Here is a 24,985-nt window from a genome sequence, read left to right as displayed (position 1 = left end):
TTTCCAGCTGGATGGAGGTCAAATTTTTGTAACAGTGACAAAGGGTCAAGCATATGCATGAGGAAAGCCATCTCTGGCTATTGGTAGAATGACCCTTCACCACACTGCCAAATGAAAAATTAAAACTGGATTCTCAGTCTTGCCTGAACAACACAATGATGGGCTGCCGTGGGAACCCTCTTACTTCTTCTGGCTTTATCAGACTGATTTACAGCTCAGTGCTGGCTTAAAGACTGAGCTTACTAAACAAAGTTCATATCCTGGGCTGGTAGCGCAAAGCATATGTAAAACATTTCTGTCCTGGGGCCCACATTAGGGGCTGAATTCTATTCCCTTGCAAAAGACTCGGTCGGGTAACTTCAGGCAGATTAGGCCAACGTTTCTTATTTGGGAACTATAAATGCAATATAACAATATGCCTTTGCACAACATCAACTAATTCTTTTAGAAATTGTGCATGCAGGGTGTGAGCAAGAAATGAGAGTTAATGTATGCTCTTGAATGCAAATAATGCTTTTATTACAAATCTTGAGCATAAGAACAAGGTACACAAACAATACAACACCCAGTCTTCAATCACATGATGGTCTACAATTGATGATGTTTGAAGCTTTGGTGTTTGCCAAATACTTTAAGAAACAACAATCTACAATTGATGATGTTTGAAGCTTTGAAGCCAAATACTTTAAGAAACAACAGCTTCAGGTTTTGAACAGACAACTTTTTCTAATAATAATTAATGCTAATCTTTCCTTGTCTGCTCTTTTGTTAGATGCCGTATTTTTTTCTGCATTAGAGACTGCAGAAGGGCAACATTTTAAGTCCTTTAGAAAATAAGAAGCACAAAAAAATGCAACAAGATACCTCTGTTTTGACCATGCCTGAACCAATATACAAAATGTCAAAAAAGTTATTTTTTATTATTAGAAAATTTGAAGTATATACCACATTGTGAAAGATATTTTAGTAGCGTAACAAAACCCAAGAAACTTGATAAGTAGAAACCAAGACAGAGGTTTTTTTTCATTCCAAAATATTATCTAGCAGTACCCTGCTATAATCTAAATTGCCAAAGGGCTTCTAAATTCCAACAGTGAAAACCAATCATAAAAGGAAAAGAAATACTTGCAAAATATGTAACCCACAATCCCTCACACACAGCACTTCACTGCTCTGCAGAACTCTTCACACTAGGCATAAAGCTTTTAGTAAATGTGCCGATATCCACACCCAAGATTAATTTAAGATGTTTTTGTTCTGCCCATTTGTAGGAAAGAAGGAATGCACCTCCACTGCTCTTGACTCTTAAGTGTGTATTTGACAGTCTTATAGCAAACTAAGGACAGGACTACAGACACAATCATAAAAAGACTGAAAATTACTCTGAAAGGTCTGAAGAGTTTTATTTGTCATAGTGGGAGGGGTTTTCAGGTAGTTGTGCCTTGGACCAGTTAATGGCTAGTTGAATGGAGATTAATGAGCAGATATATGAAATCTGCTGATGACATCAAGCTGGGGAAAGCTGCCAGCATGCTGGGGGGATCTCAGCAAATAAGAAAGGGGTCAGTCAAAAAGTCAAAACAACAATTTCAACTAATTTAGCAAAATTTCAACAAAGTCAAGAAAAGAAACTAAGTGTGTGAACACAAAGTGGGAAGCCCAATTGGCAATGAGTATTGAGGACAAGAAGTGGGTCACAATAGGCGTCAATGACGTGGAGTTACAGCAAAAAGCAAACTCTTGTCCCTGTGCCAAAAGGAGTAGAAGTAACTACTCTGTGCTATTCATCCACAGTGAGGCCTCCACTGGAGGCCACAAGCTGAGAAAACCTCCTTTTTTTCCCTAGTGGAATGATGGCTACAGCACATCACCTACTGAAGGTGAAGCTGAAAAGATGATCCCTGCCTATTATCTAGAACTTGCAATCAGGAACCTATTAATTTGACAGACCTACCTGAAATCACAAAAGCACATTCTTACTATTATAGTCTGCATTAGAAACACACATACTATGTCAAATCAAGTAAATTAACTTCAAGAAAATACACTTGCATTTTCAAATCAGTTTTAATTAGGAAAAAACTGGTTGGAAGCTTCACAACAGTGGCATTAAGCCATAAATCTTAACTTATAGTGCGTAATTCTGCTAACCCAAATGGGCAACATTAAACTATATTTACATTCAAATCCTCCATGCAAATTTTAGAATAATTTTAAGATTCCACAGGCACCTGGAACACCACGTTGGCAAGTTATGCAAGTAATTACTCCTGTTAAAAACAAAGATGCAAATGGCCTTAGCATATACATAAATTAACTAAAATTATGCAATTTCATACTATTTTGACTCTAAAGTTCACTTGCTTTTATGTACCAAACTGATACATACTTGTCTGCATTCTTTGCCACTTTTGATATTAATTTAGATGTTGATGCTACTCTCAGCAGCTTGTTACGACTGTCATCTGAACTCTCCCAAGCACTGTGAGGTTTTTCAGCAGTCAAGGATTTCTTTATGCTAGAAGAAACAAAAATATATTTTAAAATGACAAGATAATAAGATAACAATAACTGGAACTGGTATGCAACGGACAGATCAGGCAGCAGGAGACAAAAGCAGAGCTAGGTCTTCCTTCAAGCTGAAGCATGAAACAGGAAAAAAAAGATTAGTCAGAAATTTCTAACTGGATGAATGAAAACAATTGAGCAAGACAGTTGCCAAATGTTTTATCCATTCCTTTCGATTTCCAAATGCTCTTACATAAAGACTTGAACAAAATAACTCTACACTTCATTACTATATTGCTAATGAATTACAAAAGTGGAAAAAATGAGGCTACAGTATATTAGCCTTAAGAATAAATTATATAAAAAAATAATTACTTAAGAAGGTAACAAAGTAGACTTTTTTACTCTGATTAACTGTTCACCAGCTTTAACACACTGATTTCTGAGGCAGAACAGTTCTATCAGATTACAGTTTCATATGGCTGTTTTGCAGATAGCACATTCTAAACCACATTAACGGCTTTAATCTTTTGAAACAAATGTCTGCAAATTTCTTGCATGAGTGAGGCAAGTTTGATTTGGCCCGATACTACAGACAATTAAATCCATGAATTCTGATACAATTTTTCAGCATTTTTATTGTAGTCAATTTACACTTCTGGGAACCTGCAAGTTTTGCAGTTCATTAGTTTCACACACATCTTACTCATGGAAAACATATTCAAAAGTGATCTAGCTCAAATCATTCTTCAACCAACTGATTTAGAGTCTGCATATGTCCTGCTAACAGTATTATACTTCATCCCGTCAGAAATGTTTTTTGCAGGATTAAGTCCTGAACTGCAACCTTAGAAATGGCAAGCTCTTTCCACAGCACCTCAAGAGGCTGAAAGGTCCTGCGACAAACAAGTTAATCAAATCAAGTTAAACAATTAGGAGACTAAAAAAGCCATTTATTTTTTTCCCCACACTGCAAAAGATTAGTAAGTGAGACTTCAGGCAAACATCTTCACAGTGAGATACCAGGCAGGAGAAAAAGAGGCCGCAAGTTCAGCTTTAGACAATTTAAGAGTTTGTGCAAGACATGGCGACAGAGCCTTTATGGAGTGTTATAACATGCATCAGTCAAGTGAAAGTTTAAATATTTATTAGAGCTGTGAATTTGAGCAATGCAAGACAACGTAATCTTGTGAACTACAGTAAATTTCAGAAGAATAAATTTCATTTATTTAAGAGCTTGTTTCAGTCTCCTAAATGCCAAACAGTAAAAAAAAATTCACACCTTCCAAAACAGTAAGGTGGCAAGAAACCAAAAAAAGAAAAAGAAAAAGAAACCACACCAAGTGATCTGCATAGTTTTGAAACTCAGAAATAATCACCCAAATCTTAAAATCCATTTCCTTGACTTTAAAAGCCATTAGAAAAAAAAAATACCCTTTTTTTCTGTGCCTAATTCCCACTAAAATGAGTGGGAACTTAGAGGCAATCCTAAATAAACTTCTACATTCACTCAAGTCAAGCAGTTCTATGATTTGGGTGTAAAACCAGAACTCCACTCACGTAAAGAATCAGAATAAAAGTGAAGTGAACCACCCTGCAACTTAGCAGGGGCTGAAAAGGGAAGGGCTGCAAAAAAAACCCCAACCAAACAGCAGTCACTTTATAGAATAATTTGAGAAGAAAAACTCCTGAAGGAAGAGTTGCAATGATACTAGTATTTAAGAAATGCTGTTCAAAGATGTAGTAAACAGCCATGTGCAAAATACACTCTGCAACTCAGCTATGCCAGACAAACTTATTAAGTGTATTTTGAAAAGTATCGAGTCAGAGTCATTGTTAAATATTTTAGAATAATGACTGATTAAAGATAATCTACCATATTAGGATTTCAATCACAGAAAACAAAGAAACCTTTGTAATCTTAAAAATTTCCTCAAAGAAAAACCGCATCTTTACGTATCTGCTCTGTTGCAATGCATGTTGAATGCGTCTTCTCTAGCACAAAAAATAGCAAACATTTATTAACTTGATCATGAAATTATAACTATTTCACATGACTTGTTGTCAAATATGAACTCAGTATCATTACAATCATGTTGCAGTTCTGTACTGTGGTACTGTGAAAACCTTTTAGCTGGAGCAGAACTCTTGCTTTCTTGAGTTTGCCTGTGTGTTTGGAGAGTCTGTGAGGAGGGCTGGGGAGAAGGTGATGCTTGAGTTTGTGGACTTTGATCATTAGAATGAGATTCCTCTTTTTTTTCTTTCTGTCCTGGAGGTTTTTCCTTCTTTTTTTCTGTACCGCTGTAAAATAAAGTATAACATGGGGGGAAAAAAAAAAAAAAAAAGAGAACAAGCAAATAAATTTAAAAGGTGGGAGCAAATGCCCTCTGTGAAGAGATGGGAGAAGCATATAACAACTTACTATATAATCACTAAAAGAACACTTTAATTATTTACTCACTCTCTTCGGATTAGTATTTTGCTAAAATAAGATTTATTCACAAGCTCCAAAACAAAAAAAAGCGAGGGAGGCACGAAAGATTATTTACTTATTTTTACCACATAGTTGTACTAAGTTTACTCTGATTTTAAAATGAATACAACTTTGATTTGAGTATGCCCTTCATTCATGGGTGCTTCTACAGCATTCAAAGCTGACACAAGCTGATGCATCACCAGTCTGCCGTCCCTCAGGAAAAAAATCATCCTGTGGTTCAGCCCACTGACTACCTTACCGTGCTGCCAGCCAAGGCTCAGTGCAAGTGAAAGGCAGGAATGTGACTTGCACTATCTCCAATTAGCTTAAGCCCGCCGTGAAACTGTACCTCTCTCTCTGTATTTCTGGACGTGCGTGGTACCGCTTATCTTTGCGCTGTCACCGAAAGAGTGAAATACTATTGCTGGTCCCTTGGCTCTCCCTGGCTGCACCAGAGTTCAAAGGAAATCACCCCTGAAAACTCGTTACTGTTTTGATCTGTAGTTGACTAACATCAGACTGTCTTGCCACTTCTTTAACACCTTCAGTAAACGACAGCTAAGAATATATCTTTATTTTCATAGTGCTGTACATATTAGGTTGACATTTGAAACAGCCTTACACACGTCATTAACAACCTTAAATTCATTAAGAAACTAACCAAAGGTCCACTAAGTAAACAGAGAGATTAATTAAAAGGCTCTTTATAAAATAGCATGTTTTGCAATATACTAAATCACACAAACAATAGTAGGACCTGAAAGAAAAGATTATTCTGTAGTACTCCATTTTTTAATTTTACGATTAAAAAAAAAACCACCACCTTCCAAGATAAATTTCTCAGTGCACAAACAAAGCAAGATACAAACACTGGCTAAAAAGGGAAAAGATAGATTTTTATCTTAGGTTCAAAGTAACCTGCAAAATAAAAAAAGAAATAGTGTCTTTCTAAAGGGGAGAATCTAGATTTCTATTCCCTCACACCAATTCCCCCCTCGAACCCTTCTATAATCTTAATTATTTGTGTTTTCCATTTACCTTTCCCCACAAAACAATTAAAAACAGTAGGACAATATTAAAAATAAATTAATAAAAATGGGCCCTTGATGTTAATATGACATTCATAGGACCCTCTTTTTATTTCTTTTGTTATTTCAATTAAAGTATACCATCTACGACCAAGACAAAGCCCTCAACGCTTATATGAATTCAACTTTTCTAAATGCTTCCAAAGAAGCATTGAAGAACTCGTCAAAACATGAAAAACAATATAAAACCCAAAATACATTTATACGGATCACTCAGGATTTCTTCTGTAAACCATATTACCTAGTTAAAAATGTCAATATAATCCATTAAAGTTACATTTGCTTTTGAGAAAATCAGATAAAAACAAACCAGAAAGAGCTTTCACATTTCTTGAGGGAATATGTGTGATAATAGAGAACAAGGTTTGAAGAACTGTGGGGTTTTAGTTAATAATTTATAGCCAGAAGTCCTTAATTAACTAGGAACATAAAAATTATTGTTATTTTTTAATCAGGACTTATCTTGCATTGCTGCATTCAAAAGCACACTATGCAATCTTAACCTTTTCGTAGTCTCTGGCAAGAAATGTAGTACAGTGAAATAAATTCTCAGAATTTCTTTTCACTAAAGAAAACAAGAGTCTCTCTAGTCCTACTTTGACAGGTACACTCAGACTTCTGCATTCACTCTCCTATGAACAGTTTAATAATTGCAAAAGAGATGAGGGACGCAGGAGGAGAGAGAATACACAAACATAATGACTTCCATAACTCCATCTTGCAAGTCCTACTTGGTCAGAACAATGGCTCAGCTGGCACCATATTCTGTCTCTGATGGTGGCATAAAAACAGTGAGGTCATTACCTGCAGTCCCTTTCCCCATAGTTTTTGTAATGTCCTGTTAATAATGACATACCAGCAATCCTGCAATTCACCTCTGCGTTCCTCCAGCATGCTCAGGTGGATGCTCAGATGGATATCAGTTAGATACCATCTAACTTATCGATGTGGTCTCCTGCTTTCTGTGTTCTTACTCAAAATCATTTAGCTCATCTGATCCATCTCCTAGAAACCAAAGGTTCTGTGCAGGAATCTCTTCAATGGCTTCACTGAGCTTGGTCGCTGGGGACTATCCGTTTCACACCTTTGCCATTAGGTTTACTCCTTAACTTCACTGTTGCGCCATCAGAGTCACTGGACCGCTCTGGTTTCTCCAAGTTGTAGTACAAGGTATACCTTGCACAGTGCTTTTATCTACTACCAGTCTTTTTTTGACTGCCATTTTAATGTGAAAGCAAATTACGTAGATATGTGGCAGTCTTGGTATTGAATACCTTTGTGCTGAATTTATTTGGTTTGCTCTCTCCTGCTAAACTCTTCAGATTAATTGTATTATGACTGCTATTACAGAGCAGCTCTCCCACTAATACCTCTTGAACTAGGTCTTGTGCAACAACTGAAACCAAATCAAGAACAGCACCTTTTCTTGTGGGTTTCTAAAGACTAGTTGTTCTGGGAAGCAGTCATTTAATGAGTCCAAAAATTCTTTCCAAATCCCAACTTGATGAGGCATTTCTTCTGTCTACATGTGAATAGTTGAGATCTATTACTATCTGTCCTAATTTTGCAGATTCTCTAATTTCACTTAACACAATGCTTCATCCTTTGGACCACAACACATTGGCAGCTACTGTGGAGGGTGGTCATTCTGAAACATGAAGACTATTGTTACCAGAAGTGGTTTTCAGAAGAGCGTTTAGTCTTAAGGAAAATGATCAAGCAGGTCTTGTGACAGTCATCTGCAGTATGCAGTACAAAGCTGTTTCCAGCTCTAGTGATAATACAAGGTATGCAGCATGTTTTTTCTTCTGAAGTGTTTTGATACCTCTATGAAAAGTCAGTTCCAGAACACAGGGCTGAAATTTTCCCAACATGTAAGTGACTTCATCTGTGTCAAAGGGACATCACCTACCTATTGTTCATGGTACATTCCTGGGCTCTGGTTTTAGCGACAGCTGATATTTTAGCACACTTTTGTTGAAATGAGACATGCCGCTGTTGTGCGGCTACTAAACCATCAGATCATCTCCATGATCTCAGTGTTCCAGTTGGTAGAACAAGGAACAGTCCAGGAAATGAAACAGAAGAAATTCTCAGAGATCTCAGAGGTCTACAAGGCCAGAGCCCCAGCAGTGTACAATATTAAGACTGCACAAAATACAAACACTAAACGTCAACAACAGTAACAGACACAGGTAGGCTTTCTGTTATTTGTGACTAGATGTATGGCTACATATATTTTGAACATGAAAAGCTACAGGCAGGTTATGGGGGCTGTTTGGTGACCAAATTGTAATTCTACATCAACAGGTGACCATGTCCACCTGCTGCACCAGTTCAACCCCCAGCCTGAAGAAAAGTCTGGACAGGTTGGGGAGAAGCATCCCATGACCAGCTGAGATTCTCCTTTGGCATCCTTCCTTTTCAACTATGACAAGAATGTTAGAAATAGACATGTTTACCCTAACTTTAAGGAAATGGGACTACTACTGACATTCATTTAGGTCTCCTACTAGGAACACTATTTGGTACTGAACAGTTTTGCTGTTGTTAAGAACACACAACCACAAAGCCTGAGATTTGACCTTTTCTTTCACCTTTCTCGAGCTGGTAATTTTACAAAAGGGCAACTCTATGTTCTTCCAAATACCAAATACATTTTATGGAAGAGTGTCTAAAGACAAGAGAGTGAAGGAACTGCTGAAAAGGTAACTAAAGAGGGGACTTAGAACGTCCTAGAACAAGCCTTGAAGAAGGGAGTCACGTATCTTCTGATGCATTGGAAGCTCCAAAATCTCCCCTGGAAAGTTATTTGGGTGCCTGAGGAGAGCTGCCCTCTGCACATATTGAGGCCTTCCTCTTTTGGCCTATCCAGGTCTCATTTTAAAGACCTTAACTCAGATGAAAGAGATGCCGGCCACTCCAATCTGCTCTTCTTCTGTAGTCAAGTGTTGAGCAGCCAATGAATCAAGAAGGTGATTCAGCACAAATGCAAGCTGAGCAACACGGGAACCGGACTGGCTCTCATCAACGTGCCAAGAGCCACAGGGGTAAGATTAATGGAAAAGTGCTAACTAAGAAATACCTTCCTGCAGGGATGTCTTTTGTCCCAGTGCCTGTCACACCAGCAGATAGAGACATACAGTGATCACTTTCTGATTTATTGTTGGAAAGTAAATATAAGGATTCAATAAAAAGAAAGATATACAATGCTACGCAATGGAGAAGTGTGAAGAGCAGGGCATTACCCTTGCTTTCCAAATTCCAAAGGGCATGAAAGCTTTTTTCTGGTTTGTTCTCATACAGTTTATTATATTTGCATACAGCATTTTTATTCCCTGAAGTATATAATTTCCCTGTCTTGTTGTATAGAATAGTATTTACATTCACACTAGAAGATAAACCAGCCACTGGAGTTACCAGACTACTCTACAGAGACAAAAATTAGTTCACGTAATTTACTACAGTTATACATTAGAGTATTCTCTGTCCTGTGTCTCTATCTGGCAGCCTGTTCTTCCCAACAAATAGGAATAGGTGCAAAACCTATCAATTAAAGAAGCCATGTAATCACTATCTAACACAAGAAAGTAGTTATAGAAACACTTTGTTTACTGTATGCAGATGAAACCATTACATGGAAGGAAAAAAGCTACTGTTTGGTGCTTAGCTCGCTAAACTTACAAATACTCAGTGTTATTTCTACACACTTGAGATCTGATACAGATATTCTTCATAAAGACTACATAGCTATATTTTGGGTTAAGATTTTCTACACAAAAATGTAAACTTTTATCTTACACAATTCACTATTGTTTCATAGCTACTTTGCTATTGCCTACTATTTACACTCAAGACAATGGAGTCAGTTTTGTCCTTTAATTTCCTTGGGGAAAAAAAAAAAACCAAAAACAAAAAAACATGAAGATGAATACCAGAAGGAAAAATTTTCCATTTTTATTGGAAATACATTTGCCTGTTCTGTCCTTTAGTGAGAATGCATTTTGGACACTATACACTATAGAAATACTTTCCATTTATGAATTCTTTTTAGAATCCTGCTGTAAGCAGCCCGACAACATGGTACATCTCCAAAGTTGATTTGTGCCGTACTAGACTTCAGGAAGCTCTGCTGAGGGTCATGCAGAGGCAAAAATCAAACTCTTGCTCTGTCTGATTTGGATTTATTTTTTCCCCCCCAAAAAATACAATTTAAATTTTAATAACAAGTCAGTACCTTTTTGCAGCAGATGAAAAAGTTTCTTTTCTGGCAACAGAAACAGAGGAACTGTGGCTTGTTTTCCTGCTTCCTGTACTCCCATTAGTTATACAGGTCATCGAGATAGCTTCTCGGAGGCTTGGCTGACCTAGAAAAAAACATAATTGAAAAACATGAGGTTTTACAGCTGTATCCAAAGGTCCACCTGTGGACCTGGTATCACATGGCAGCAGCCCCAGCATTCAAGAAAACCATCTAGCCTATATCCAGTGACATACATTCATGAAAGCCTTAACCTAGGCAGCTGGAGACAGGAGACCTAGGACACTAAGGCAAGAATATGCTTTGATAAGTGTCAGCTCCTCTACTGCCATGCTGTCAGCAAATACTTTAATTCAGCGACATGCCACATCTCTTTCCAGTTGTGATCTACAGGGGGAATTACAGATTACAGCTAGCCTTGGGAAGCTGGTAGCTTCAACAGCTGTGGGACAGCAGATCTGACTATTTCAACTCTGCTGTTCAAAATCATCACAGCTCGGATAATAATACCACGTGAGGTTTGCTGCTTTCAATTTGTTTGTTTTTTACTAAAATTCAAAGAAGTTGCAGACAGAAGCCCTCTCCATACTGAAAGAATTATTATTTAAGGATTGTGATTCTCAGGATACAAAAATCAAGCTTCTCAGATTGTTTTGAGCTGCCTCTTCCATGTTAAAGAAGGTAATGACATTTCAGTATATGTACGATGATATAGTTATTAAGTTTTTGATATAGTTTACTCCGTAGAACATCTGCCACATCCAGTGAACTTTACAGACTCCCTCTGGGGATGAATCAAGACTGTATATGTGAAGAAGGCTGTTGTCTGTCAGATGCCCACTTCACTCATTGCAGAAGTTTGAAACTATGCAGTGAATGTGGGAGGGGACTGCAAGGAAGATGGGGAGACCGAAGGCTCTTCTATTTAAAGAGCTGAACACTAGCCCAGCAATCGGCTCCCAGACCTGCCTCTGCCACAGACCATCAGTGAAATACACGGCATTTTACTCGAACCTGACATTTCACCCTTTCCCACTAATTGTACATCTCTCCTTTTTTGCATGCCTGCCTTATTTCTAAGGTCTTATTCAGAAAAGAGTTTTGCCCCCTCCTCCCCAAAACCGCTCAACTTGTGCTTTTCCCCTCTGAAGCATTACATGCCCTGAAAAAATCCCTGGGCTAGTCTCACATTAAGCATCCAAAAATCAGCAGTCACTTTTTGACCCCATCTCAGTGCCACATCCCCATTTCACAATCAGCAAGTTGTTACTGCATCTCACGGAGTGGTGATGTGCAGCCACTCTGACTTCAGCAACAAGCACGCAGGACATGACTGACAGGAAAATAACAGGTCTGTGTTCATGGCAGGTTTGGAATAGCGTGAGATAGAGAAGGCACGAGGCCATACGTTGAAGATAAAAGTGAGGAGTTAAAAAGCATTCGGGGAGAATCGACTGCTCTGTGCGCTCCCACAGATATATCATTTGAACAATACCAACATTTGGTCCATCTGCAGCTCTATCAGGCAGGCTGAGAGGCAAGTTAATTCTTATTTTAAACAAGCACTTTACAAGAGACACCCATCAAGGGAGTATTAGATTTTAGAACTATTTGGATGAAGGCAGAAATGAGCTGACCTGTGCTAACCATACACCACTTCAAACGCACCAAGCAGCATGTGACCACATCTGAAATTCAGATCAGGAAAGCCAAAAGGAACATGCAGAATATCACAGGCAGAAATGAGAATAAAGGAAAAATGAAGAAAGTAAAGACACACTTAAATGCAGAAACACTGCAAAGATCATTGTTGTTCTTCCTAAATTCTACATAAATCAACTTAGCGTGATTCCTTCCAACCTATACTTCTTGGAGACCATTTTATTTGCAACATACACATTTGGAATACAGATTTTATTTTAAAAGTTAATGTACTGTACAAAACCTCTAAAGCTCAAGAGATTTTTACCCCCCTGTGTAACTTAGACACAAGAACAAAAGCGCATGAGCTTAAAAAGCACTTTTAGTATTAGAAGCCTATAAATTAGCTTCTTTTACTTTCAGTGACAAAGTAAATCATCGTCTTTGTGGAGATCATAATATCAAGGCCTATGATTCACTCTTGAACTGCACATGACCTTAACATCTCCGTCTGCTCATCGTAATAGATCAATGCCTCTCCAACCAGCACTAGCGTGGCTTTCCAGAAACATCAATCAGGAGACATAATAGTGGTAATTCTCAATACGGTGGGGAAAGCTTTCAGCAGAAAGTGTAAAGAACAGCGGTACAGACAGGGTACAGGAACTTAGTAAGCTGGGGAAAAAAAATTGCTCTGTTTTCTCAAGCAAGTAGCACGTTGCTATTTTGTTCACTGATAGTATCAAGAATTCTCCCCACTCAGTTTGAAAAGTGTTATGTTAGTTCCTGCTTACATCCCAGGACAAAACTGATGACAAATAAAACTGTACATCAATGCATTCCCATGACAGGAATGTGCTCTGCTCCACACAATGAATGCAATAATAACCAAAAAAAAAGGATCCGTACAGCAGTTTTGGGGTTATTTGTTTTTCAGTGAAGTGGATGTTGATAGTAGATCTGCAGAGTACTTCCTAATTTCAACAAGTGACATGCAAAATTAAGATCAAGATTTCTGAATCAAAGTAAAAACAATTTTTGTAAAATGACTAACAATTATGCATAACTCGGATCTCGTTTCATTCATTTCTTGAAAAAGTCACCGAAACATTTGGCCACAGACCGAAACATCAAGATCTAGGAAAACCTGCACTGACAGATTTTTACCAAGTGTCAGAAATATGTCAGGCTTTCTTACACTCCAGAATAAAATCTTGGTCAGTCACAATTGAGTGTGCCTCACTCAATGTGCAATAAAATGTAAAAAACCCCCAAAAACAATGGAGAAAAAAACCCACCCAAACAACACCCCAAAGAAACAAGCCCCCTTCCAGGCTCTTTATGTATTCCATTTTAACTAGGTATTCAAAAGTGACCTTTAGAATACCTATTTTTAAAGGGGAAAAAAAATTAAAAATTCAATTAATCTACGATTGTATGTAAAGAAAATGCATTTCAATTTGAAGACGTGAAAAGGAAGGGCAAGTTTAAGCCCTGCGCACGTCCAAGGCAGCGGAGCAGTGAAGCCTGGCTGCCCACAGTCAGACACACAGAACCAGGATCTTCTCAGCCCAGGGAAGCCGATATGCTGGTCCCAAACCACAGAGAGCTGTCTTCATGACTTTTAATCAGGGCACCTCTACAGTCAAAAGATGTCAAAAAATTAAGAACGCTATAACCTTCTTCACTGCAGAGACAGTCCCTCACAGCAGTCAAGCAACTTTGCTTCAGAGACCTGGGAAATAAGAAAGCAGCATAGGAGAACAGAAATTCCAGATCAATAGGCTAAAACAATTGAGTTCTCCCAGCACTCGGATTGCACATCTCTGCCAATGTCATGTCATACGTCACCTACTAGCATAAACAGTCTGAAATTTTTCAGACTGAACAGCGCTTAGCTTTATCTGCTAGTTTGGAATGAAAGCCAGACATAAACTGAACATAAAATGAAAGCCAGTGTATGGTGACCAGGATTAAATCCAAATTGTCAGAGATCAAAGTGGTAAAAAATGTCTTTTATGGATAATGGATTCATCTCTGTTCTGATAACTTTCATAGAATAGTATCTGTTGAGTTCAAAAGAAGCATTTCATTAACATCTGTCAAGTACACAAGTGTGTGAATGAAAGATAAGTAGGATTAGAAAAAACAGACCACAATAAACCAAGAATCTATTTCCAACTCTCTATCAGCCTTGATTAGCTAACTGGGGAAAAACTGAAGCCAAGCTGTAAAAGACAGTGGTAACTTTTGAAAATGTGTGTCCTGTGATAATGTGATAGCTTTTCTTTCCAAACATACATACAAGGTACTAGAGCTGAGGATCAGTTAGTAATTCACTTCTTTTTCCCAAACCCAAAAAGTTATAGTTTTTATGTTAAAATATAGTTTATTATGTTGTTAGTTGCATTAACTGGAATGATTTGCTTAATATCTTTGTATTTGCTGATATCCCAACAGGTAAATTTCCTTTCTTCCAAAGAAAAAACAAACCCTTCTTTTCTCTTCCTCAGGTAATTTCAATTTAAAGGAAGTAACTACAGCTACATTAAAGTAACTTCTATGGACACTTCATTCAAGTGGATTTAACACAAAAACCCTCAACAAATTACATGTTGCAAAAGGAAAAAAAAAAAAGGATTTAGATAAACTGTTTTTAAGCTTGCCCTTTTTTTTTTTTAACAATAACAAAGTCCTTCAACAACCTTAGAATACTTCATTCTTAGCAAAACTTGACTTAGCAAAACTTTCTGTATTTCAAACATATTACATGCCTAGGGATTTTGTGCAAATAAAACTGATGGCTTGAAGGACAGAAACCCAATTTAGCACTCTTACTAAAGAAGCGTACAGTGTGTGTTCAACCACACTATTAGTCACCAGCGAACCCACACAGGTGAGCCGCAGAAAAACAGACTGAAATAGTTCTAAGTGTAGCAGAACATAAGATTTTATCTGCACTTCCTTCCTAAAATAAAGACATCAAAAATGAACTAAAAATTATGACAAATCCTAAACTTTCTTTGAGATGTTAAAATAAATGGTACCAAAGCTTTTCAGAGGACGTCAAATCCCTCGGCTCGTGGAAGATGCTGGCAGAGAAACAGCTTCGGAGCCGTAAATATTTTTTTTTTTTTCCCCAAGAAGAGTACTGTATTCTGAAGGGTAGGGAAAAAATTTCTTCAGCATTTTGTTTTATTCAACTACTTCACTTAGGTAGTAAGACTCAAATTCTGATTGAGACTTCTTATGTAGAGAAAACGTTATCTCTCTTCTATCATGTGAACAAACACTACAGGTCAGGGCGAGATACTAGTTCTCAAATAATGACCAACATTAATCAGGAAAAAATAATTCAGTTCACTACCTATGGGTTATACTTTATCTTGTTTAATAATCCAATTCTAAGATAAAATTCTTTTCTGACAAACTTTATTATTATTACAACTGTTATATCTAGCTGAAAAAAAATCAGATGCTTTTAATACTTTTTTTATTGAAGCCCAATCTGACAAATCTCAGCTGACAACTAGCTATTAAACATACATTATTTGTCATTTCCTGTTAAAAGGAAAATAACTATCTGAAGAGGCATATTAATATGCAACAGTTTGAGAATATAGAGCTAATGCATAAACATCTTGAAATGCAAGTGAACCTCTCCCAATAGGTAGATAAATTAACCACAATGTTAAGAATAATTAAATATTTATTTAGAGATTTCCTACAAAATTTTTTATAGCTAGTGACTTAACCTGTCAACGCATACATTTCTAACTATAGCTGATCCTCCTAGAGACATAAAACTAGTTTTTCAGGTGCTGTGCTCTTAAGAGTCCAGGGGAGCCATGTCGCTGCTATGGCACTCGGGTCTTTGGACCAGCATTTTAAAAACTACTACTCAGGGAAACTGAAGACTTCTTTGGCATGAGACAGCCAATTGCTTATTTAAACCACACAGCCCTTTTCTTCTTCCCTCCCTACCATCTTATTATTTTGCTATACTTTCCCAGAGGCACCATCTACTTCCTCAACCAATTACCAAAATAAGATATCCAAGCAGACGAAATAAAATTTTAACTATGATAATCTGAAACAATTTGATATACTCTGGCAAACAGTGATGAAAGAGCTGCTCAAGTGTCATAAACAACAAGCAGGTTTTATTTGAAAAAGTTAGTGGCACCATTTAACTCTTCCAACATTGCAATTCTTAGTTTGAGAAGCATCATGAAGAACAGCAGAGCACTGGTCAGGAGAATTTGCCCACACTGTTCTAAAAAAAGCACACAAATGCAGAAAACATATCCAAAACTGCAAGAAGCATATGGAAAAAGAATAAGGACACTTATCAGCACAACTGGAAAACACTGCTCTACAATGCTCTGAATATCTTCTCCAATCAACAAGATTATTTGGTTACAGAAGTTAAAAAAAAAAAATTGAAATTTCTTCTTCAGGTCTCTTTCCTTAAACTTGCTGTAACTTGTTAGTGATCCTTAGTTCATTAATGCCCTCTAGATCTAAATTCTTTGAATAAAGGAAAATATATGAACAACATCAAGAATAGTAAGTATAACAGAAGAAAAAGAAAATATTAAAGACACAGGAGAAGATAGGAAAAATGGGGAAGAAATGCAGAAAAAAGGATTTTAATGCAGAAAGAACAGATGGCACTAAACCCAGTACCTGGAAAATCCATTACGACCTCAAGAGTATCATTATTTGTTATGTGAGCATACAGCCTGCAGACTTCAATTGGACTATTCCCATGAGTAAAATTACAGACATACAAGTTTGCCAGGTTAGTTTTAATATCATGGATACAAGCCTATATCCTACCTCTACCATAAACATTTTCCTATCTACACTTATATTTTCTGTTCCTTTAACGTTTACTGATTAGAAAATATAAACATGTACCCAGTTACTAGACTAATTCTTCACATTAAATTGTGTTAAGACTAAAACAACAAATGCAAGTCTATCTTATGCTTTCATTAATGAAGACTGCTGAACACCTGAAGTCAATTGTTGTTAATATAAACCAAAATGACTTAATGTTATTGAAATGAAACCACTGTTGAGATAAGGTAAAAGTTATATCTGAAGTGCTTTGCTTACATTAGTACAATGAGATGGAATTTGATGCAAGATACTACTTAGGATTTTTCCTACTGAAGAGACAGACTATTTCACATCAGAGAAGGGCACAGGAAACCAAGGAAAATTCTCAGGGTTCCTATTATAAAAATCCACTGCACAAAGAAAAAAAAAAAAAAAAAAAACAAACACAGAAAAATCTGCATTTCCAGTACAAAGCTGCTTTTGCAGGTCCCCAAGATCACTGCTTTAAGTAAAATAAATGCCTCTCAGCCTGCTAGCCTGCATTGTCATGGGAGACCCCTCTCTGCAAACTGCCATCCACTGCCTCAATTTCACTTCGTGAGTTGAATTTGCATACGAGTTATTTGATATCAATTCTTGTCCAAGCAATAGGAAATGTTCCTCCAAAGGTTTAACCTGTGACAAGCGTCCTCATTACTTCTGAGTCCAGAAAAACGACATGACCTCTTTGTTTCTCTACGGGCAGACATCTGATGTACTTTCTAGTAGATGACCACTTTTTCAGGCAAGAGCTGATATGATTAGTCTGAGATATTTTACTTGTGCCATTGTGTGCCACAAACCTGTCTCCACACCCAGAGCCTGAGGGATGAATTCTCCTGTTACACACATTTTGACACCCTGGAAGATTTTAATAGGTTTACCAGGCACCAGCTGAGAGCCAATTTATCTTGCTGGCAGCCGCAAGTACCAGACTGCTTTATGCTTTCCTTTTCTTCGGTGTCCAGGTAATCTTTGGGTTTGGAACTTTTTGTGAATGTTAACAGCATCAATCATGCATCAACAGCAGAGACATGTGACAACAAGAGCGCAGAGCTGCCAAAAGCAAAGAACTTCTCACCAAAGAAATTCTTCTTACCAAGTCATCTATTAGAAAAGAAAAGAGAGAAAGAAAGAGAGAAAGGAAGGAAAAAAACAGAACAAACCCCACAAATGCACGCACATGCTACAATCCCCCCAAACGTTGTAGCTGCTGGGAACCTGTTCCCTAACCAAGCACTTTCTCATTTCTAATCATCAACAGTATCTTTGGACCTGGCAATCTCTCCTTTGTGTAGCTATTCCTAGCTGTGTGCAGAGATGGAGAAGTACTATTATGGCCTTTTTATTTTGAAAAGATTTTCTCTATTTAGAATGTCTTTACACTGAGAAATACTAAAGAGGAAAACAAGCCACACGCAAACACTCCCTGCCCGCTTTTCACTGTGCAATAACAGACAAGTGCTAATTCTGTTGCAAGCCCTACTAGAGTTATTTCCCTCATACAGTATCTCCACTTCATGCTATACTAAGGAGGCAGTAAGGTGGCTAAAAAAATCTCACTCTTCAGCTTATCTCATACAGTTCGCAAATGGCCTATCTCTGTATGAAGAGCTGCTTGCTTCCGACGCAGGGCTAGACAGATAAAAATCACAGGTAGTAACCTCCTGACCGATAGCCCATGGATTAGAAGTAAAAATCTATCCCTGCCCATGTGAATTTTTTCACTGAAGACTGGACTAAGATCAAAATAAGCATGCAACAGAAATGTAGGAAAAAAGGAAAACCAAAGACTTACAAGGACAATGCAAAAAAAAAAATTAGCTTTAGCTATGGTTGATTCAATCTGTCAATCTAAAATAAAGGGATAAGAAAAACTTGAACAGAATTAGCTCAGCAGCTATGCAATGCAGACAAACTAACACACAGGATGCAGAGATCTCTGTTTGCACTAAGTTGGGCCATCAACTTCAGAATGAGAAAAAACAGTGAAAAAGCAATTGGGTTTGTCCCTTTCAGCACGGTTCACAGTCTGTTCACAACACTTATTTTTAGCCTATGAAAAACATCTCTTCAAAGACACTGCTGAGGTGGCAACAAGAAAAAAAAATGGAGAGGTTTTAGAAAACCTCATTTCAGCAACAAGTAAGAAAGACTACTTAAAACTAGGCTAGATATTGTCCCTTACCCAGATTAAAACTCTTTTGTTTGATGGAAAGATTCAGGTTGGCTTTTTCCGGTACTATGATTCTTATAAATTCAGTTTATTTTAAAAGTATTTATCTCACTGTGTTGCCATACTTCAAATTAAACACATTCTCTCAATGTATTCAAAAATACATACGTCTCTTGTCTTTGCTTATTATTCATGTCAACCTGTATTTAAGGGCTGCTGTAGAGACAAATACTTCTTGGAATTAAAGCCTCAGCATTTTTTTAAAGAAAACATACCTGTAATATCTACCATGATATATATCTACCATGCAATTGTTGTAATGCAGAAATCCAGATTCTTGACAAGATCATGAACACCAAAAAGCGTTTTGATGGAATACAATTACCTTTGTAGCAACCATGACTTGACTAGTAAGAGCCTGTTATGTACCCATAAAAAACTTCAAAGAAAAATTAACAATTACTTCCTTGAGTATTATTTTTGTATGACAATTCAGATCTTCTGCCAATCCTACTCATTCACAAAAATAACACATATCTTTTTGTTAAAACATTTCAAGAGTTCTTTATCTATTGAATAAACTTAAAATACAGAAACCAAAAGTAGAACCTAAGGTATGGCAAAAAGCTACGTACGAACTTCTTTTGAAATATTTATTAAAATATTGATGTTTAAGTTTAAATCAATATTAATCTTAAGCACATTCTTCAAGTCTAATTTTAGACGTACAAAATTCCAGTGACTGCATGTGAACATGCAATGATCCGAGGGCTGGAGCACCTCTCCTATGAGAAGAGGCTGAGAGTTGGGGCTGTTCAGCCTGAAGAAGAGAGGGCTCCGGGTAGATCTTATTGCGGCCTTCCAGTACCTAAAAGGGGCCTACAGGAGAGCTGGGGAAGGACTTTTTACTAGGGCACGTAGTGACAGGACGAGGGGGAATGGATATAAACTGGAAGAGGGCAGGTTTAGATTAGACATTAGGAAGAAGTTTTTCACTTTGAGGGTGGTAAGGCACTGGAACAGGTTGCCCAGAGAGGTTGTTGAGGCCCCATCCCTGGAGGTGTTCAAGGCCAGGCCGGACGTGGCCTTGGGCAACCTGGTCTAGTGGGAGGTGTCCCTGCCCATGGCAGGGGGGGTGGGACTCAATGATCTTCAAGGTCCTTTCCAACCGAAACCATTCTATGATTTTTCTTTTGTGACATCTTTATACCATCTATATGCAGCTGATTTCACAATAAACAGTGAAGCTAATGTGTTGCCTGGTGGTATTATGTAACTGAACACAATGGGGACACATCCACTACAAATTAAATAGATTTTTAATTAGTCATAACTCCTTAAGTTCAATGTCTTAGCTCACAGGTGTACATCCCTGCCCCAGTCCCTATCTCTTTCTTTCATAGTTACATGCTGTTGTCATTAAGCAGCAGAGATGTAATAGCACAAAGCTGAAGATATTTAGATATCCCACAGACTCCCTCCCAAGAAATAATTAATTTATTTTTCACTGAACAAATTCACCTGGAGAACTTCGTATGGCCCCAGGACCCCAACAGTCCCAATAAGGAGGTGACCCCAAGGCATTTTGCAGAACACAGCAAGTTTGGCCTGCCTGCACACAGAGCTTGTTTGGTATTAGACAGCTCCAAGCCAAAGGTCTTTAGCCATAGTTGTGCGTATCCCAACTCCCCTACATCTAACCAGGAAGAATAAGGTCCTACGTTGTACACATCTTGCCTAATCTTCCACTTCGACATTTTATTTTTGTCATAATGGACAACAGACAGCAAAGACTGATTTAGTCGAAATACTTGCTAGAGCTCTATTTACACAGAGTTAGAGAAGGAAGTCTCAATCTTGATGAGACCAGAGATGCATATCAAGTAGATAAAAGCTGCATTTATAAGCTGGGATGACAACAGTCTACCATGTAGCAAGAGAGAATGGCAGGATTCAGAGCCCAAGCCAATTAAGCATCATCACTTCCTTCCATCTGGCAGAGAGACTGCAAAAACACTTAATTAAGGAATTTGATCTCCCTACCACATCTAAAATAATACAAACTTTCAGCATTTTCAGCTTTTGCATTTTTAGCCTGTATAACGCAGCCACCCAAACAAACATAGGCCATGATGTGTCAGTTCAGTTATACTGGCATTGGTATAATGGGCATACTTCAAGGCTGAAATACAGTGATTGAGCCCAGAAAACTCTGGGCCGCATGGTTTGGTGGGGATACACACATTTATGGTGAATCAAACTGTGAATTATCTGAAATATGATCAAAAATTTTATTTAATCAGAGGCTCAATATGTACCACAAACATACATAGCCGTAGTTCTCTCTGAATACACAATTTCAAGTTGGAGTAAATTCAAATAACTCGATTCAGTTAGTTGTGCAGAATAAAAATGTTCATGGAAAAAAAAAAGTATGTAAAAATTAGTGCAAACAGCATCTACTTTCTTTACTTTCAAACAATCCTATATATTTCTAAGTTACAATGTAAAAGTTACTAGCTACTACGCAAAGGATACTGCTGAGTGGCTACATGGCCACTTCTTACAAGAAACCTACTGGTGATGTGTTATTTCTGTAGATGAATAAAAATTAACTAGATTCAGAAAACTTCCTTATTTGGTGGCAATGTGTTTTGGGTTTTTTGTTTGGTTTGAGTTTTTTTGATTTAGGAGCAGGGGGAAATGTAGCCTCTTATACCCCTTCAGTTGAATAACTTCTCGATGAAGTCAAAGCTGAGATTCAAGAGCTGCTTATAAGCCACAGAACCCTCAGTGGCAGGTTAAAGATCACAGCTGTAAAGCATTTCACCATTTAAATTAAAACAGGAACCTTTTAACAGGAAGTAAGGTAAAATTTTAGGGATGTTTAGTACATACAAATGTTAGCAGACAGAAAAATTAATAAGCATATTTCAGATATCTATTAGCCATATAGTATAAAGCCACTCTTAAAAAAACTAGACCATCCAGCTCAAAACATACCTGCCTTTCCAAATGAGACAGGAAATTGAAAAAAAGAAGTTATCAATGGAGAACATTCCACATGATAACATTCTTACTCTAGAAAGAATTTATCAAACACGGGCTTTACCTTTACTTGGTGCTGATTTTCTCACAGAAGCTACGTGGTCTTCAGAGATAGCAAGACGCCTTAGCACATCAGCCAACGCTGCTTTTAGTACAGTGATTTCATCTTCTTGTTGCTGTACTCTCAGCTCCAGGGCTGAAAGACGGTCCTGCACATCAGACGTACTTGCAGCTGAGATGCTGTCATCTGTACAGTGGGAAAACATTAGGAATAGGCGTTTAATTGTTTTGTTCTAAACTATAAGCCACAGAAAGAAACATTTACAGCATGCGTATGTTTGCCCCATCATCTTGAAATACTGAAGACTTTCAAACACATTCAGGCAAAGGAGGAGTGGATATTATGTTAAACATACCAAATTAATGCTTCAAGACAGAAACGTTACTAATCATTAACTTAGACAGAAGTCTTAAGGAGTGTGGCCCTATTATAATAAGAAAAGAAAACATATTTCCTGTTAAAGTAGTGTAGAAAGAAAAACACGCTTAATAAAAGGAAGACTGAAATTAATCTTATTTAAATAGCCAACTGAATAAACTAAAAAGGGATAAAGTTGTGGTCAAATTTCGCAATATATTCTTTCGGAACTGCTGAAGAATTTTACATGAGATCCTTAATTTTAAAGCAAGTTATAAAGTAAAAAAAAAAAAAAAACTAAACAAAAAAAAACCACCCAAACAAAAAAAACCCAACCAAACAAAAAAAAACCCAAACCAACAAAATTCACAGTTGAACTTACAATTATTGAATTATTGCTAGCCATGACCTAATTGCTTCAAGTGGCAATCTCAATTTAAATAGCCTAGATCAGAGCTCTCAACTCCAATTCCTTCTCTTTAACTTTTTTCACATCACCACCCTGCATGTGCCAAAAAAATATATGACATTATAACATTTGGCCTGAAGTGAACAGAAAATAAATATGCTACCCTAAGGTTCCAAAAATCTGTTTGGCCACACAGAGATAGATTAGCATTGAAGGCATAATCCAGCCAAATCTATTCTTCAGTGGTAAAAAGGAAATTACAGCTCCTGCATACTCTTTGCCTTTGACAGTTCTTTGCATTATTTCTGCCAAGGCACAATAACACATAACAGATTTTTATATTCGGCTGTTCCAATAAATCACTGGCCAACCACTTAAAAAAAAAACCCACCATAAAAGAATATGTTGCTCAATCACAAGGTACTGAATTCCTTATCCATCCTGATTTAAGCTTACTAAAAACTCAGGAAATAACTTCTAATACAGGTTGACAAAATTTACCTGTATTATACAAACAGACAGTATAAGTCCATATTCTATGAAATACACACGAACAGCGAATTTGCTTGTAAGGGTAAAGAGCTGGTGTTATTACTGTGGTTACATACAATCTAAACTTTACGTCACTATTCTTATGAAGATATACTAAAGAAAAAAAAAGTTAATATAAGCCAAAATCCTAAAACTCTTTGGGTTTTTTTACTAAAAAAGCCTTAATCTTTGAAATACTTGCATAAGGGCACTTCTAAAATAAATTAAGCAAAAGAAACACTGAGCCAAACCCCTCCAATGAATTAAATATGAAAAAGATTAAGGAGTTTAATGCCAACTTCCATACAGTTAAAACATGATACATTCCTATTGAGGGGCCAGGAATCGAACCAACCAAAATAATCACAATAATACTTCCACAACACTAACAAAATTCCTACAAGGAATTAGTAAAACAAACTATTAGTAGTAAAATGTATTCATAATTATTACTAAACTGAAAGGAACAGTTAGGATTACTTTGATAAAACAACTCCTACAAGAAGACAGTTTTGCATATTGATTTAATTCACTGTTTGGTTAAACCAAAAGCAGAAGCATATCACTTCATGGTTAATACTATATTGATTCAGGCTAATAAGTAAAAAGAACTGCAGGGGAATTAATAAGGCAAGCAATCAGACTGAGATCTGGAGACAACAGATCGGAACAACTCTGAACAAAAAGCCTTTAATATCACCAGCTACAACCACACCTCCTATATACAGAAAAGTTATTTTAACAACTCTACAACCCAGCATATCCGATGCTCTCTCAATAGTAATTTACATATCCAAGACCAAGCGACAGCTACCCTACATTGGGAAGGACTGTCTAAGATTATTCTATTAAAATCCCCATTTTCAAAACATAAAACTCCATCTCTTTTAAGGAGCTAGCAGAAGTTCCTCCAAGCACATGCACCTCTGCAGCATATAAAAAGGAACTATGGTAAATTTACATAAATTAATTCATGAAGAAAAGGTTTCATTTTAGGGAAGTAAATGGAGTGAAAGAAGTACCATATAATTCATACTTTTCCGATCCTTACAATATTAGCCTTTAAATACATGCAGTGGACCAGTCCAAATGAACATTGCAGAAAACTGTGACAATTATTTTCAAAATATTATCATCTTTGTATCTCATCTTACACTGGAGTAGTAGTATAAACACAGAAGAGAGAAGTTTGATGTTTCTTTTAAAAAAAAAAAAAAAGAGAGAGAGAGAAAGCTTAATTTTTTCCTTTTTTGCCTGCCAAAGCCTTCAATTAATGAACTATTAAAAGGTCTTATAATGGATAAATTATGGATAAATTCCCAGGCCGTATAAATATACAGATTACTGTAAAACATTTGTAAAAGGAGTAAGTAGCTATGTCAAATCACCATTTTAGAAGCCAGACATTACTGTGTTCCCGGTGTGGAGTCCAAATAATAGTAATTACCAAACCAGGAAAGGCTCCACTGTTGGTCGGTCTCTCCGATGAGCACAAACGCAAACACTCTACCAGAGCGCTGGCTGCCTGACATGGGCATCTTT

At 37.1% G+C, this 24,985-nt stretch overlaps 1 protein-coding gene across 1 annotated transcript in view; it reads right to left on the bottom strand.

The window, feature by feature from the left end:
* Positions 1-24,985, bottom strand: part of EML4 (echinoderm microtubule associated protein like 4) — a 99,234-nt gene that overhangs the window by 50,710 nt on the left and 23,539 nt on the right. The window contains exons 2-5 of the mRNA XM_009888646.1: positions 22,150-22,332; positions 10,310-10,439; positions 4,636-4,809; positions 2,390-2,518 (exon numbers count right to left, since the gene is read on the bottom strand). Of these exons, the coding sequence (XP_009886948.1) occupies positions 2,390-2,518; positions 4,636-4,809; positions 10,310-10,439; positions 22,150-22,332 (616 nt within the window). The remainder of the gene's footprint in view (positions 1-2,389; positions 2,519-4,635; positions 4,810-10,309; positions 10,440-22,149; positions 22,333-24,985) is intronic.

Source organism: Charadrius vociferus, unplaced genomic scaffold (assembly GCF_000708025.1).
Source record: "Charadrius vociferus isolate BGI_N301 unplaced genomic scaffold, ASM70802v2 scaffold340, whole genome shotgun sequence".
Taxonomy (NCBI): domain Eukaryota; kingdom Metazoa; phylum Chordata; class Aves; order Charadriiformes; family Charadriidae; genus Charadrius; species Charadrius vociferus.
The sequence above is the reverse complement of the archived record's forward strand: the minus strand, read 5'-3'. Positions and strand labels throughout refer to the sequence as shown.